General features: G+C 43.0%; 1 protein-coding gene across 1 annotated transcript in view; it reads right to left on the bottom strand.

Annotated features, from left to right (window-relative positions):
• The window catches only part of MYO3B (myosin IIIB), a 376,680-nt gene that overhangs the window by 97,737 nt on the left and 262,991 nt on the right, over positions 1-15,952 (bottom strand). Inside the window, exon 30 of the mRNA XM_059395489.1 lies at positions 12,043-12,127. Within this exon, the coding sequence (XP_059251472.1) occupies positions 12,043-12,127 (85 nt within the window). The remainder of the gene's footprint in view (positions 1-12,042; positions 12,128-15,952) is intronic.

Raw genomic sequence — 15,952 nt, 5'->3', positions numbered from 1 at the left:
GATTCTTGTCTGAAACAATCATTATTTTGGTAGTTGCCAAACAATGATTTTCTGTTTTCATCATTCCTTTTACATTTCTTGTTTCACATTTTATTGCAAAGAAAAGCTTACACTGTTACTCTCTTTCATCCTCCTCCTTTCTCTCCCTTCCTTCCTTCCTTTTTTTCTATCAGTGTGGATTAATGGATTCTTAATTTATTCAATAGATTATAGTCTTTTATTATCATTATTTACTTTGATACTGAAAGTGTCCTCAATTTGGCATTGGCTTAATGAATTAATTTATTTTTTAGAGCAGGAGAGAGCGAGGTAGGAAGGATCAGAAAGAGAATCTTATGCACACTCCATGCAGAGCATGGAGCCAGACATGGTGCTCGATCTCGTAACCCTGACATCATGACATAAACTGAAACCAAGATTCAGACGCTTAACCAACTGAGACACCCAAACACCCTGGCACTGGCTTATTTTTAAAGAGTTAAGAATCACAGGCTTCAAAATGAATGCCCAGAAAAGAATGTAGAACACTAAAAAGTACACAGAGAAAGGTGAGTGCTTCAGAGAGAGTGATAATAACTCCCTCTTTACTATTTGAGTGCTTTTTATGTGTCAGATGAGACGCCACATACTTTATATATGTCATCTCATTGAACTTTCTCGACCTGGTTAGGTAGACATTGTACCATTTTGTCTTCTATTTAAAGATGAGGAAGTGGAGAAAATAAGTTCATCAAGATCTTTCCCTTAGTAGAAGCAGGTCTAGTAGACTGTAGAGAGCCCTTCCTCTCAAGTGCCAGGCAGCCCTACAAAGTGTGGAAATCTTCAGGAAAGGACATAGTCTTAGAAGCAAGTCTGCACTGTTACTGTGGGTAGCTGGACATTTGTTCCAGCATTTATAAGTCATCTAAACTTTCTGCATTTTTACAAATGGGGCATTTGGAACCTGTCTACAAGTCTGTCATCAGTCTAGGAACTTCCCTAACCTGCCCTGTGGCAACCGTCCAACCCTGCCTGCAATCCAGTGAGGAAAGCATAAAGAAAGAGTTCATTTGTGCCAATGTCAACTGACACAGATCCAGAAAAACATGAGTTGGCCTAGTCACCCAGGCAAGCATTCCCATGGGTCAAGACAAGTGAAAGCCAAATTTAGGAAGAGAGGAGAAAGCGAAGGGACCAGCAGAGCAGGGATTCTTAAGAAAGCTGTGTTCATTCCAGTCTTTAGATCCCACATGAAGACAGGGCCGTAGTGTTGCCCTCCTGGCAGGCTAACATACCAGATTCTTCTTCCTACAACAATACCATCCCCTCCACCGCCACCACACCACCACTTTTAATATTAAATTCCACATCCTATGAAAACGCACTTAGGTGAAAGAAGTACGCAGCATGCGAGTGAAACGAATGGAGACAATGGCCGTGCCCGAGATGGAAAAACACAATTGGATCTGAGAATAACATCCTTATGCTCCCAGGAGGAACAAACTAAAAATAAAAGACAACAAGGTGCTTCCTGCCAGTCTGTAAATCCAATAAGCAAAGGAGATGCCTCAACCTGGCGCTGGGTAGTTACCCGTCAGCCTGACTCCCTCCACCCAAGAGCAGCCATGTGGTTCTCAGAGCTAACAGCTGCCAAGCAGAACCCCTCAGATTAACCCATAGGTGGTGTTGAACCACTTCCCATTAAGATATTTGCAAAGCAAACAAAAATGATAGCCCCACTCTGAGTGCTGGGAGACAGCCAGGAGCGCTGGCTGTTCTTGTTGACACAAAGAGCTCTCTGGGGAAGGTCTGGGCCAGAGCGAGGAAGGCCATTCCTGCCTGTGTCTCCAGACTGTGTTGATTTTAGGCCATTAGAATCTTGGTAACAGGGTCTGTTTATTATCTAATTTCCCAATCACAGCAGTCGCTAGAGCCCTGTTTCACCAAAGCTCTCTCTATTCCTGTCTTCCTGACCTACACCATTCAGATGAAAAGAAGAAAATTCATCCCTCCTTCTGTTTTGTCTACTCATCAAGGAGACAAGTCTGAGAAGTCACTGAGATACACACAGAAAAAGTGTGGTATTACTACTGTCAACAGCTTCTGTGTTGAACACTTGCTTAGGTTTCTTCTTAGTTTAAAGTGACTGGGGCAATGCTAACGGGAAATAGAGTGGAATATTTGCGCCCTACAGGTAGAAGCCAACTGCCACTGAATTCACAAAACACACTTGAAGCAGAAACGCTGATTATTTTTTCCTTTCAACCCGAAAAAGAAAATGAAATAAAATTAATAAGGTTATGGAAATGTACAATGTTAATCCTTCTACCTGCAGGATTATGGTCTAGGTTTCCTTAACTGTTGATAAAACACTTTTATGCAGAATTCATTTTTACACAAATTTTGTTTCCTACAGTATTTTCAACTTGAGCAAGTTTTCTTTTCTCAAGTTTTTTTTCTTTATTTCAAAGTAAGTTCAACATGAAAAGGTGTTTTTGCCAAAAACTCATTCTGAGCCTGAATTATAAGGGTATGGTTTAGGATATAAGCAAAGTAAATATCAGAGATATACTGAATTTCTAGAAATTCCTACACTCACAAATGGGTAATGTAGAATGGGAACAAGGGGTAATGAAATGGTCAGAAGAATCTGCCTGATTTTGTCATTACTTGAAATTGTCCTTTAGGTGAGAAGCCAGGACTTTAGAGGTGTAGGTATCAACTGTATAAGGAGAGAGAGATTTTGAGAGAGAGAGAGAGAGAGAAATTGATTTTTTATAAAGACCTATTTGACATTTAAAGTACAAAGTTAAAGAGTAACATTTTAGAACCTTAATACATGATTCAGTTTTAAATGATACTTATCCAAATAAAATTACATGTCATTGGACCAAAGCTCTCTATAAATGTTCAAGTTTTCCAGAGAAAAAGTGAATCCAACTTTGCAGGTCAGCTCTGCAGAGCTCATGCCATCATTTGCTGACAGCATCATTTGCTGATGGCAAATGTGTTCGTGTTTTAACTTCAGCTATACGTAGGATATGGTAAACATACCAAACACTGGTTTTCATGCCAAACTGCGCAAATCATTTCTGAAGATGCTTTATGTTTGTCTAAGATATCAGATGCAAAACACTGCCTTGAAGTGTGGATCTCATGTATGTGGGGAGGGTGGTCAGAGAACCTATGTCAAAAATGTGTTCTAATATCATTTCTGCTTAAGTTTACTACATCTGGTTTCTAGCAACCCACCCTAATTTTTAAAAAAAGATTATTTTTTTACTTATTTGAGAAAGAGCACCAGTGGGGGAGTGGGAAGAAGGAGAAATAGGCTCCCTGCTGAGCAGAGAGCCCAACTTGGGACTCAATCCCAGGACCCTGGGATCATGACCTGAGTTGAAGGCAGACGCTTAACCAACTGAGTGAACCAGCTGCCCCTGTATCAACCCTAAATTAACATATTAACCATAGACAGTTACCTGCCAATAAATGAGCTTCATAAAGAAAACACATAATTGGGACGCCTGGGTGGCTCAGTGGGTTAAGCCGCTGCCTTCGGCTCAGGTCATGATCTCGGGGTCCTGGGATCGAGTCCCACATCGGGCTCTCTGCTCAGCAGGGAGCCTGCTTCCCTCTCTCTCTCTCTGCCTGCCTCTCCATCTACTTGTGATTTCTCTCTGTCAAATAAATAAATAAAATCTTTAAAAAAAAAAAAGAAAGAAAGAAAACACATAATTAAGCATCTTCCCAGACCTGGATTTTATTTTGAGTTAGGCAGTTAGATCCATCATAGAAAATGAGACAATATTAACTTTCCTTTCACTTATTTTGTTAGCTTTGTTAGGTTTCTGAGAAAGACAGATCCCTAATTTATCAAAAATCAATTATTATATTCAAGTCAAACTCAACATAAACAAGAAGCTTTTCTTGAGGTCAAACTAATTAAGTTTACCTCTGGTTCCGACAGAAATAAAAACTCAAAGAGGACATATTCATTCATCCATTACCTTTATGCTTATGATAGCCCATGATTCTAGATCCAGATTTAGTGGAATCACTCAGAAATGAGTGACCGTTTCAACCCTGGAGTTTATTATCTCATGTAGAATGTAGTAATAGCAGTTAACGTTTTTGTGCATTTACTACATACTAGGTAATCTTCTAAACATTCCGTATATTTTATTCTCACAACAGCCATAGGAGACGGGTGCCATGACTAGACATCCACTCTAGCTTGTTCAAGGTCATGGAGCTAGCTGGACACACAGACCTGAGCCTAGACAGAAGCAATTTGGCTGCAGAGTCTGTGACCTAAACTGCTTCCTCTGACTGCAAGGTGCCTCTGCACACAATGGGCAGGAATCAGACTTAGATGCTCATGGGGCCAGGCCATGAATTAAGCAGACCATGAGTAGGTATCAATGAAAGACAGCTTCTACACGGTTCTGGTAGGCTGCTGCTAGATACCCCAATTTTTCAAAAGCCATCAGAAATCTGAATTGTTCCAGGAAATCTATTTTTATATGTTAGAAACTAATTAAGACTTTCAAAAACATTGTTTGGGCCAAACAAAATATGTCTGCAGACCACATTCTATCCAATGGCTGTATGTATATATCTTTCAGCTTATAGAACACGGTCCAAATTTGATATTCTGTGCATCTTTTAAGCCTCCCACATCTTGGCTCCCATCTGCCTTACTGCCTGTTACAGTATTCTCTGCATTACTGCACCCCCACCCTGTCCCCTTCAGCCTTCATCCCGCTGGACCCCTCACCCCCCCAGAGCATCCCGACATCCTGCCTCTGGACCACTTTTTCCCTCCTGGAATGCTCTTCTCCTAGCTCTAATCTGTTTCAAGGCCTTCCAGGAGGTGCTACCTACATGGGTAATATAGCAACAGGTAAAGAAGGAACTATCAAGGAAATTCTGTTCAGAGGGAACAGCATGAACAGATATACAGAAACAGGAAAACAAAAGACATATTGAAAACCACCAAACAGCTCCAAATATTTTAAAGGAGGCCTCCAATCTTTGGAATCTGGTCCTATAAAGAGAACTTGGACTGCTGACATTCTTGACATCCATAATCCTTCTAAAAGTCTCCTTTGCATAAGGATCACTGATGATTTAAGGTTTGTTGAAATAGTTCAGATAAATATTTATGTACAGCCATAGGCAAATCCACAAGGAAAAATATAACTCAAAACAGATTTTTTCCCTGCAGCTTCTTTAGCTGGTGATAAGGTTTCTGGCTTCAAAAAGGTTTTGAAAATGAATGTGACCAATTAATATTTTAAAAATCAAGAAACTCAGAGAAGAACCTAATAATTGAGTAAGCTCTGAAAGTTATCATTTAAGGGTGTGCCAGTGGAATCCTGGTCATACTGGCAAGGGTGAGTCAGGCCCAAAGTCAACCTCAGTTTTATCCCTGAGATAACAGCCAGGAATACAAAAAAATAAAATTTGGCTCTCAAGTTAAAGCAGAGAGTAAGCATTGTTCAAAGTTTCTAAAGTGTTGGAATCCTCAATGTTTATTTTAATCTAAAGCCCTAGACCAAAGCCAGAGGGGTTTTGACCCTTCATATCAGGTTAGCTTTACAGTGACCCTTTATTTATTTTTGGAAGATTTTGTTTATTTATATTAGAGAGGGGACATAAGAAGGGCGAGTGGGAGAGAGAGAGAAGCAGGCTTTCTGCTGAGCAGGGAGTCCAACACGGGGCTCCATCCCAGGACCCCGGGGTCATGACCTGACCCAAAGGTGGATGCTTAACCGACTGAGGCACCCAGGTGCCCCTACAGTAACCTTTTAAATACCATTACTGCCATTATTGCTACCACTTCCACCACCACAAGCAACAGCAGCTAGTCTTCATCCCTTGAGCATTCATTGTATGTCTAGAACTACACTAGTTCTCTTACATAGATCATCTCTAATCCACACTCATTGCCGTTTTGCAGCCCAGCATATTGAAGTTCAGAAAGATGAAAGAATGTGCCCAGTGACTCACAGCTTATAAGGCATTGAACTAAGGTTTAAAACCAGGACTGTCCCCAAGGCCCATCTGCTTTCCACCCAGATGAGATAACACACAGACTATCTTTCACATCACCAGAGCTTCATCGAAGAAGGCCGCCGCCTCCACCACTGCTCCCACGCCTACTGCCTATCTCCTTCAGGGTCCTCATAAGGTCCTCTAATGCCTTAGTGCATTGACTTGGCCACAGCGGTAGAAAGTTCGCTGGAGGGCACTAGCCTCCTGAGGGGGTGAAATGGAAGTGGAAGGAAAACCGAGCATGGGGACTGAAGGGTGGGAGAGGAAAGGTCCTCCTGATACGTAAGAAAAGTTGTTTCGTTTCATCTTCTTCGCGATGCCACATATTTCTGCAATGACCCCCCACTCAGACTGTGTGTCAAGAGATGTGGCAATCTGTACTTTCACAGCCCACATGAAAATCTGGCCCACAGTCGGCCCTGACTGGGAGGCTGTTCCTCTGGCTCATCGATTCTGAGGTCAGCCCAATTGGCTCCAAGCCCCAGAGCTGCAAGGATGACACACGGGAGAAATATGTGCTCGTTTTCCCCTCGCGAGGTGCCAGCTCTGCTCGAGCTGCCTGAGTCGTGACGATTCCCATCACTCTGAGTCTGAATCCTCACTCAGGCAGCCCCCACGAAGCAGCTTCTCCGGAGGTGTGTTACAAGCTGCTGGGCAGAAATCTTCTGCCTGCGTTATAGGATAGGGGCTTCTTTTTATACTACAACAGGCCGGCTGTGCTAAAGAATGTCAAATAAAAGCCTAGGGAGAGCTTTGCCATATGTGGGCCAAATTAAATTAAGGAGCATAATCCTCACTATTGTACTTATCAGCATTAAAATAGAGGATCACCATCAGGGGAACAAAGCCCCAGGACATAAAAGACTATTTCCTTTCTGTCATTTGCTGTACACAATTACAGGCTCACGGAGGAAGTGGGGTGGAGGAGTGACACCCTAGCCACCGATTTCTACTTTCAACCTGGAGTTGCCTTCTCCTTAGCCATATTAGCTCCCACCCCACTGGACACAGAGGGGAGCACCTATCTTCTCCACGAGGCTTTGTCCCCAGACTTCAGTGCTGACATTTTTTCCACCCATCACAGGATGACAGTTTTATGCCAGTCAGGGTTTATTCCTTAGCTGGCTGTGATTTACAATTTGTTACAATGACAGTGACAAAGAACACAGAGCAGGAAAAAGCCATGGGCTAAGCATCTGGAGCCTGGAACCTAGATTGACAGCAGAATGTAACAGTATCTCAAAAGGGTCAGCTCTGGAGTCAGAAGGCCTGCATCCAAATCCTGACTCTGTCACATGACTAAGCCACGCTGGCAAATTACTTGTTTGTTTGGTTTTTTTTTTTAAGCTTCCACAAAGGCAACTGATTAACAGAAAACATTAATTTGAGGAATCCTGTTCATAGACAGCGACCTCGGCAACCCCGCTTCCTGTAAGTGTTGTGGAGGGATGGGGTGGGGCCGTGAGATTGACATTCTCAACCCACCTGACCTTCACTCCTGAACAAGCAAGGGCTCTGAGGGCTGACTGGGCCTTGGGTCCTGGGGTTTGGGTTCTGTTTCCTCCTGTGACCTGGAGTTTGATGTGGAGGGCAGTGATGCCCAGAGATGTGACCCTCTGGGTTACACCCTGGGCAGCCAACATGGCAGCCTAGGGAGAGGACTCATCTGGGTTAGCCTTCACCTTCATCCCACCAGTTACATGGCAGATGGTTTCCTTGTCAGAAAGATCGGTAACATGGACAGAAGTGTCACTGAAGGACACAAAGATGTGGCAGATACCACACTCATTTTCTCTGTTAGCTACCTGAGGTCCAAGGCTGAGGATCTGTTCTTCCTTCTTTTCTTTCCCCTTCAAGGGGCCATTTCTGCAGGGCTTCTCCAGACTCTGCCACCAGAGAGCAAATGACTCATAATAACTTGATGTTAGAAATTATAAAAAGTGGACCTCTTTCATCTGGTAGTTACATGAGGATTAAATAGGGTAATATATGTAGAACACTTAGTACAGTGCCCAGGAATTTGTTAGTAAGTGTCAAATGTTAGTTGTTTTTAGTGATGGAGAGAGAAGTTCTGATTTCAAACCCAGACCTGCATTTATTCTCTGTGTGACACTGGGTGACCCTCCCGACGAGCTGATTAGGGGCAGGAGTAGGTAAATCTGATACGTACAACTCAGCACTGGTCTCTGGACCAGCATGTGGGACCTACTCATCTTAGCCCTCCCTGTTTGGTTTACTTATCAGTAACATGGAGTCAGTGATACCACCAGAAAGGCAAGAATGAGAAACACGTGAGATCACTGTGGGAAAAGATCTGGACTCACAAAAAATGTTGAGTGAATCTGAATGATTATGTTGTTTTTATTCCTGGCAATATTTCTTGTCTTGTTTGGGTCTTCCTTATGAACTCCTCCCTCTGATTCTGCCTGACCTTTATCTTTCCCTGGTACCTATCTGCTCCCTACACTACCCCTCCAGGACTCTTCTGGCATGTTCTCTTACAAAGCTGCAAACGCCCATCCTCACATTCTCAGCTTGCCCTGCAGCTCCCTGGCAGGGCCACCCCGGCAAACTGCCAATTGCTGGCCAGTGAGATGCAAGTGTGTCCTAGGGACTTCTGGGAAACAGAGACAGACTCCTGAAGAGCGCCTCCTTCCCATCCAGCCCTTCCTTCCTCTTTGGACATTGCCTGGTGAGGAGGTAATGCTTAGTGCTGCTTCAGCCACCTTGTGACCCTAAGTGGGAGCACTGCTGATGCACTGAAAGTAGCCTAGAGATGAAGAGGGCCCATGTCTTAAATGACATCCCCAAGCAGCTGAACCAGCACTGGAAGTTTTGTGTTTAGAACTCTATCCTGAGGGATTCTTAAGTATACTGGTTGGAGGGTCTGTTAATTTGCTGCTAAGAACATCAACATTGGCATGATTTAGCTTTCTTCTTACTCTGCCCATTCCTTCCCCTGGCATCTCCTTCCCCTTGGCTTCCTTCCTGTCAACCATTGGGTTGATTCACAGGGCATTCAGGTGATCAGCAAACACAGAGGGCAAAATGAGACTTCTAGCTCCCTGGGGCAGGCATGTCCTAGCTGATGAGTTATTCAGTGTCCTATTGTTGCTGCCACCACCCAATGATGGAGCAAGAAGAACACTTCTTTCATAAAAATCTGAGCCTTAGGAGGGGTATTGGAAGTCCAGTCAAGAGACTTACTGAGTACCTACTGCACGTACTGGAAACAGGGAGAAGTAAGATTCAGTCCTCACCTTTGAGAAGTTGACCTGCTAGCATACAGTCAACCACAACACCAGGCAATACATGAAAAGCGACAGAGATCAATAAACCAAAGCATGGTCTGTTTATCACCAGAGCCCTGACTGTGAGCTATTACTGCTCACAACATCCTAAGGAGTTTTTGGCAGAATGTAAATCAACTTATCACCAAGTACATTATTTAGCTGAACTGATATTTTTTACACAGCAAACTTTCTTGATGAGGAAAGCTATGGGTTGATTTACATTCTGATAAAAGTTCACTATTTTGTCTCGAGCAGTCAGTTTTTCTTTCTGGCAGTCATTTTTGATCCCTGCCTCTCATGCATCTCCACCTCCAGTCATTTTCTTAGAGTCCTTCCCTGGTCTGGGCCTGCCATTATCTCATCCCCTCTGTCTCTTGTTTCTTGTCTTTATAGAGCAGCTTTTATTTCTGACACCTGATCAATTGTCCTTAAGCATATTCTGACTTTTCAAAGAACTTTAATGGCTTCCCATTTTAGACCAAAAGAGGTTCAGACTTCTCAGTGTGCCATATCCAGCCTCTCTCTGTCTTGCTGGACTTTGTCTTCCAGACTCACCTCCACCTTGTCCCAATATGCACCCTGTGCGGTCAGACTTACTGTTTGACCAATGCATCTACCTCTGTTCTCTCTGCTCATGCCTTTCTGTTCAGCTCTTACCAATCTCATCAAGATACGTTGTCATAGCCCTTTCCTCCATGATGACCTCAATGCTCATCAGTGCTCCAGTCAAGGACCTGGAGAACTGCCTCATTTAATGGTGGGTGGAGGAGGAGAATGGAGCCAGAGAAGACAGAGACCAGGGTATCCTAGAGGAAGAGCTTGAAGTCCCCAGGTCCACAGACACCCAAGGAAGAGGGCAACCTGAAGCCAGCATGGCCCATGGAATGGATGCTGTTGAGTCTGATGAAGATGAGGTTCTAGCCACTGGGAGCTGAAATTCCCAAGAGCAGTTGTAGAAACATGGGGAGGGCACAGATCAGATTTTAGGATCAAAAAGGGAGGGGTAGGTGAGGGAATGAAGTAGATGACTTGGATATCAGTCTAAGAAAGTCTGATAGTAAAAGTAAGAGGGAGGCCAGGGCTAAGAGTAGCCTCTTTTGTAGGATGTGGAAAGGTATAAGCAAAGGGAAAAGAGATAGGAGAGAATGAAAGCTGTGGAAGTGAGTGTGTCCTCCAGGGCCTGGAGGAAAGGACCACAAATGAAGGCATTAGTTAGCCTGTTCAAGGAAAAGACCTGTACTCTTTTGATAACAGCAAAGGAAGGAAGAGCAGCTGAAGAGAGAGATTCTGAGATTCAGGAAACCAAGTTGAAGTTGCTCACAGCACTACCATGATACTGTACAAAGTCAGCCACCAGCTGAGGTTGAGCAGGGTCAGGCTTGGGCTGGAGCCAGAGCCATTTACCAAACAGGGTCACTGAGTCATCCAAGGTCAAAGCGCTGGAAAATGGCACTAGGACCAGAACCCGAGTCTTCCATCTGCAAAGGTCAGTGGTCTTCCTGCTGCATCAGAAATTCTAAACTTTGTTATTCTAGTATGAGGTGACAGGCCTATAATATTTCCTCAAGTGCCCTTGAGTGAGCTGTTTTATTGGGAAACTAGTCTACTTTATGAGCAGTCCAACAACAGCTTGAGACCACTAGAGAAGTATTGATAATGTAATTCGTCAAGTCTCAAAAATATTAATAAGAAATCTCAAAAAACTAATAAATATTTTTTAAAATTACATATCAAAACCACTTCTTTTTCCAAGTGAAAAGATGCACAGAAGTTTCTAATGATCTGCTTCTTTCTCCAAATCCTGGCGTAAATTTTTAATGAGAAAGTCCCTACAACTGATTTAGAGGAAAATATGAAAGGCAAGCTTCATGCTAGTTAGACCTTCCCTTTGCCACAGTCTGCTCTTTCCTGTACTTGCATCCTCTCCTGGTGACAGATATGACAGAACCTAAAAACATTTTCTGGGAAAAGGTAGGTTATGGAGATATCCCTGAAGAACTGGAAGCCTGGGTGTTCCTTGAGTCTCCCGTGCTTGATGTCCTGGCCTGGTCTGGGCTGACTTAAAGTGACCTGAGCCTACAGTGAGCCACGGATATTGTCCTCTGCAGCCCCGAGCAGGTCCTGTGTACCATGAAGATGAGCTATAATGCTCTACTTATTTTGAGTTATATTTAACTAGAAATTGTGGGTAAACGGGCAATTATACTCCCTTTTTGCTTTATCTTAACCCAAGGTTTTCCCACCTTGGACTACTTTGGGCTAGACAATTCTTAGTTGTGAGGGGGCTGTGGTGTGCAGGGTGGGATGTTCAGCAGTACCCCTGGCCTCTGCTCACCAGATGACATCAGCACAACTCCTCCCCCTGAGGCTGTGACAACAAAAATATCTCCAGACACTGCCAAATGTCCCAGAGGAAAGAGGGGCAAAACTGTCCCCAGTTGAGAAAAATCACTTTAACTGAATGAGGCCAAGCACCTGCTTTACTATGAAGAGAACCCAAAAAGCAGGATTGTGTCCAGGTTGCCCTGCAGAGTGAAGACTTTTTGCCCACAGAGGAATGACCTCTGACCTGGTAGAATCTGATAAAAAACACTTTTTGGCTCTACTTTCTCCAACTCTTCAATATAACACATTGTCAGAAATACTTCTGTTCAGTGTCCTTGGGCACAGAGCACCTAAGTGTAAGACTAAGAACAGTATGGAAATGACTCACCGATTTTTCTCAGTGACAACAGGAGAGTTGCTTGAAGTCTCTGCATGGCCACTGTTGAATTCTGTTTGTGGACTTCTTTTATGATCTATGGGAGCCCCTCAGAATGGGCAGAAAACAAACAAAAAACAGACAAAAAACTTAGAGATCTATGGCTAGGTTCAGAGGCAGGGTTAGGCTTTAGTGCCTATCCATACTCCACAGCACCCCTCTCCCTGCCCTCTTGCTGTTCTACAGCCTTTGTCTACACACATCATCAAGACTGACCTGCTCTGTGATCCCAGCCAGCAAACTCGGTAAAATAATTCACAGGTACGGGAAAACAAGCTACCTTTCTCCAAGAGATAGAGATGGTGGGCAGAGATTAGAAGCCCCCGGGAGAGCTCAACTGCCACAGTGGTATGTAGGAGTTGGAATGGCAGTGGGCTAGACAGCAGGCCAGTTTCCAGTTCCAGCTAGGCAGGGTGGGGCTGGTGCTGATGCAGAATGTTCATCAGGGAATGGACTGTCCCAATGTGGATAGGACGGACACTAACTAGGGAATCACTTCTGGAGTCATCCATTTCTACACTGTGAAGGAGGGCAATTCACTGATAAATTTCTCAAGAGTGGGAGTAACAAATACAGTTTCTCCTTTCTGTGACCATGGGTGCCTAGCCCTACCTAATCAATCATGCCCCTCTTTTCCACTAAATCTTAATTCAGGTTCAAGTTCCTTTTTTTTTTTTAAAAAGATTTATTTATTTATTTATTTGAGTGAGTGTAAGCTTACTTGAGTAGGGGGAAAGACAGGGAGAGAGAAAGAGAGAGAGAGTCCCAGGCAGCCTCCCCACTGAGTGCAGAGCCCATGGGAGGGGATGGGTTTGACATGCGGCTTGATCTCACAACCCATGAGATCATGATCAGAGCCAAAATCCCGAGTTGGATACTCAAATAACTGAGCCACCCAGGCTCTCCAGCTTCAAATCTCTTCTCCTTCTCCTTCTTCTATTTTGTTTTGTTTTAAATATTTTATTTACTTATTTGACAAAGAGAGAGAGAGAGCACGCACACATAAGTAGGGGGAATGGCAGGCAGAGGGGAGGGAAAATCAGGATCCCTGCTGAACAGAGACCTGGATCAGGACCCCAATCATGACCTTAGCTGAAGACAGACACTTAACTGACTGAGCCACCTGGGTGCCCCTCAAGTTCCTTTTTAACATGTTTTACATCAGAGGTTCCCCTGGTGCAGGTGCCACATGGTCATGATTTCATGAGGACAACAAAGGAAGCATCAACATCACTTAGAAACTTGTTAGAAATGCACATTCTTGGGCCCCACCCAAGACCTAGTGAATTAGAATGTCCAGTGGTGGTAGCTGGCAACCTCCTGTTTTTTTTTTTTAATTTTATTAAAATTTTTAATTTTTTTATAACATATAATGTATTTTTATCCCCAGGGGTACAGGTCTGTGAATTGCCAGGTTTATACACTTCACACTGCTCACCATAGCACATAACCTCCCCAATGTCCATAACCCCACCCCCCTCTCCCAGCCCCCTTTCCCCCAGCAACCCTCAATTTTTTTTGTGAGATTAGGAGTCACTTACAGTTTGTCTCCCTCCCAATCCCATCTTGTTTCATTTATTCTTTTCCTACCCCCTAAAACCCCCATATTGCATCTCGACTTCCTCATATCAGGGAGATCATATGATAGTTGTCTTTCTCCGACTGACTTACTTCGCTAAGCATAATACCCTCTAGTTCCATCCAAGTCGTCGCAAATGGCAAGATTTCATTTCTTTTGATGGCTGCATAGTATTCCATTGTGTATATATACCACATCTTCTTTATCCATTCATCTGTTGATGGACATCTACGTTCTTTCCATAGTTTGGCTATTGTGGACATTGCTGCTATAAACATTCAGGTGCATGTGCCCCTTCGGATCACTACATTTGTATCTTTATGGTAAATACCCAGTAGTGTAATTGCTGGGTTATAGGGTAGCTCTATTTTCAACTTTTTGAGGAACCTCCATGCTGTTTTCCAGAGTGGCTGCACCAGCTTGCATTCCCACCAATAGTATAGGAGGGTTCCCCTTTCTCCACATCCTCGCCAGCATCTGTCATTTCCTGACTTGTTAATTTTGGCCATTCTGACTGGTGTGAGGTGGTATCTCATTGTGGTTTTGATTTGTACTTCCCTGATGCTGAGTGATGTGGAGCACTTTTTCATGTGTCTGTTGGCCATCTGGATGTTTTCTTTGCAGAAATGTCTGTTTATGTCCTCTGCCCTTTTCTTGATTGGATTATTTGTTCTTTGGGTATTGAGTTTGCTAAGCTCTTTATAGATTCTGGACACTAGCCCTTTAACTGATATGTCGTTTGCAAATATCTTCTCCCATTCTGTCAGTTGTCTTTCAGTTTTGTTAACCGTTTCCTTTGCTGTGCAAAAGTTTTTGATCTTGATGAAATCCCAATAGTTCATTTTTTCCCTTGCTTCCCTTGCCTTTGGCGATGTTCCCAGGAAGAAGTTGCTGCGGCTGAGGTCAAAGAGGTTGCTGCCTGTGTTCTCCTCAAGGATTTTGATGGATTCCTTTCACACATTGAGGTCCTTCATCCATTTTGAGTCTATTTTCGTGTGTGGTATAAGGAAATGGTCCAATTTCATTTTTCTGCATGTGGCTGTCCAATTTTCCCAACACCATTTGTTGAACAGACTATCTTTTTTCCATTGGACATTCTTTCCTGCTTTGTGGAAGATTAGTTAACCATAGAGTTGAGGGTCTATTTCTGGGCTCTCTATTCTCTTCCATTGATCTATGTGTCTGTTTTTGTGCCACTACCATACTGTCTTGATGGTGACAGCTTTGTAATAGAGCTTGAAGTCTGGAATTGTGATGCCACTAACTTTGGCTTTCTTTTTCAATATTCTTTTGGCTATTCGAGCTCTTTTCTGGTTCTGTATAAATTTTAGGATTATTTGTTCCATTTCTTTGAAAAAAATGGATAGGATTTTGATAGGGATTGCATTAAATGTGTAGATTGCTTTAGGTAGCATAGACACTTTCACAATATTTATTCTTCCAATCCAGAAGCATGGAACATTTTTCCATTTCTTTGTGTCTTCCTCAATTTCTTTCATGAGTACTTTATAGTTTTCTGAGTATAGATTCGTTGCCTCTTTGGTTAGGTTTATTCCTAGGTATCTTATGGTTTTGGGTGCAACTGTAAATGGGATTGACTCCTTAATTTCTCTTTCCTCTGTCTTGTTGTTGTAGAGAAATGCCACTGATTTCTGTGCATTGATTTTATATCCTGACACTTTACTGAATTCCTGTACAAGTTCTAGCAGCTTTGGAGTGGAGTCTTTTGTGTTTTCCACATATAGTATCATATCATCTGCAAAGAGTGATAGTTTGACTTCTTCTTTGCTGATTTGGATGCCTTTAATTTCTTTTTGTTGTCTGATTGCTGAGGCTAGGACTTCTAGGACCACATTGAATAGAAGTGGTGATAATGGACATCCCTGCCGTGTTCCTGACCTTAGCGAAAAAGCTTTCAGTTTTTCTCCATTGAGAATGTTATTTGTGGTGGGTTTTTCATAGATGGCTTTGATGATATTAAGGTATGTGCCCTCTATCCCTACACTTTGAAGAGTTTTGATCAGGAAGGGATGCTGTACTTTGTCAAATGCTTTTTCAGCATCTATTGAGAATATCATATGGTTCTTGTTCTTTCTTTTATTAATGTATTGTATCACATTGATTGATTTGCAGATGTTGAACCAACCTTGCAGCCCTGGAATAAATCCCACTTGGTTGTGGTGAATAATCTTTTTAATGTACTGTTGGATCCCATTGTCTAGTATTTTGGTGAGAATTTTTGCATCTGTGTTCATCAAGGATATTGGTCTGTAATTCTCTTTT

This window comes from Mustela nigripes, chromosome 3 (genome assembly GCF_022355385.1).
Source record: "Mustela nigripes isolate SB6536 chromosome 3, MUSNIG.SB6536, whole genome shotgun sequence".
In the NCBI taxonomy this organism is placed as follows: domain Eukaryota; kingdom Metazoa; phylum Chordata; class Mammalia; order Carnivora; family Mustelidae; genus Mustela; species Mustela nigripes.
This window is presented reverse-complemented; position numbering and strand designations above follow the sequence as displayed.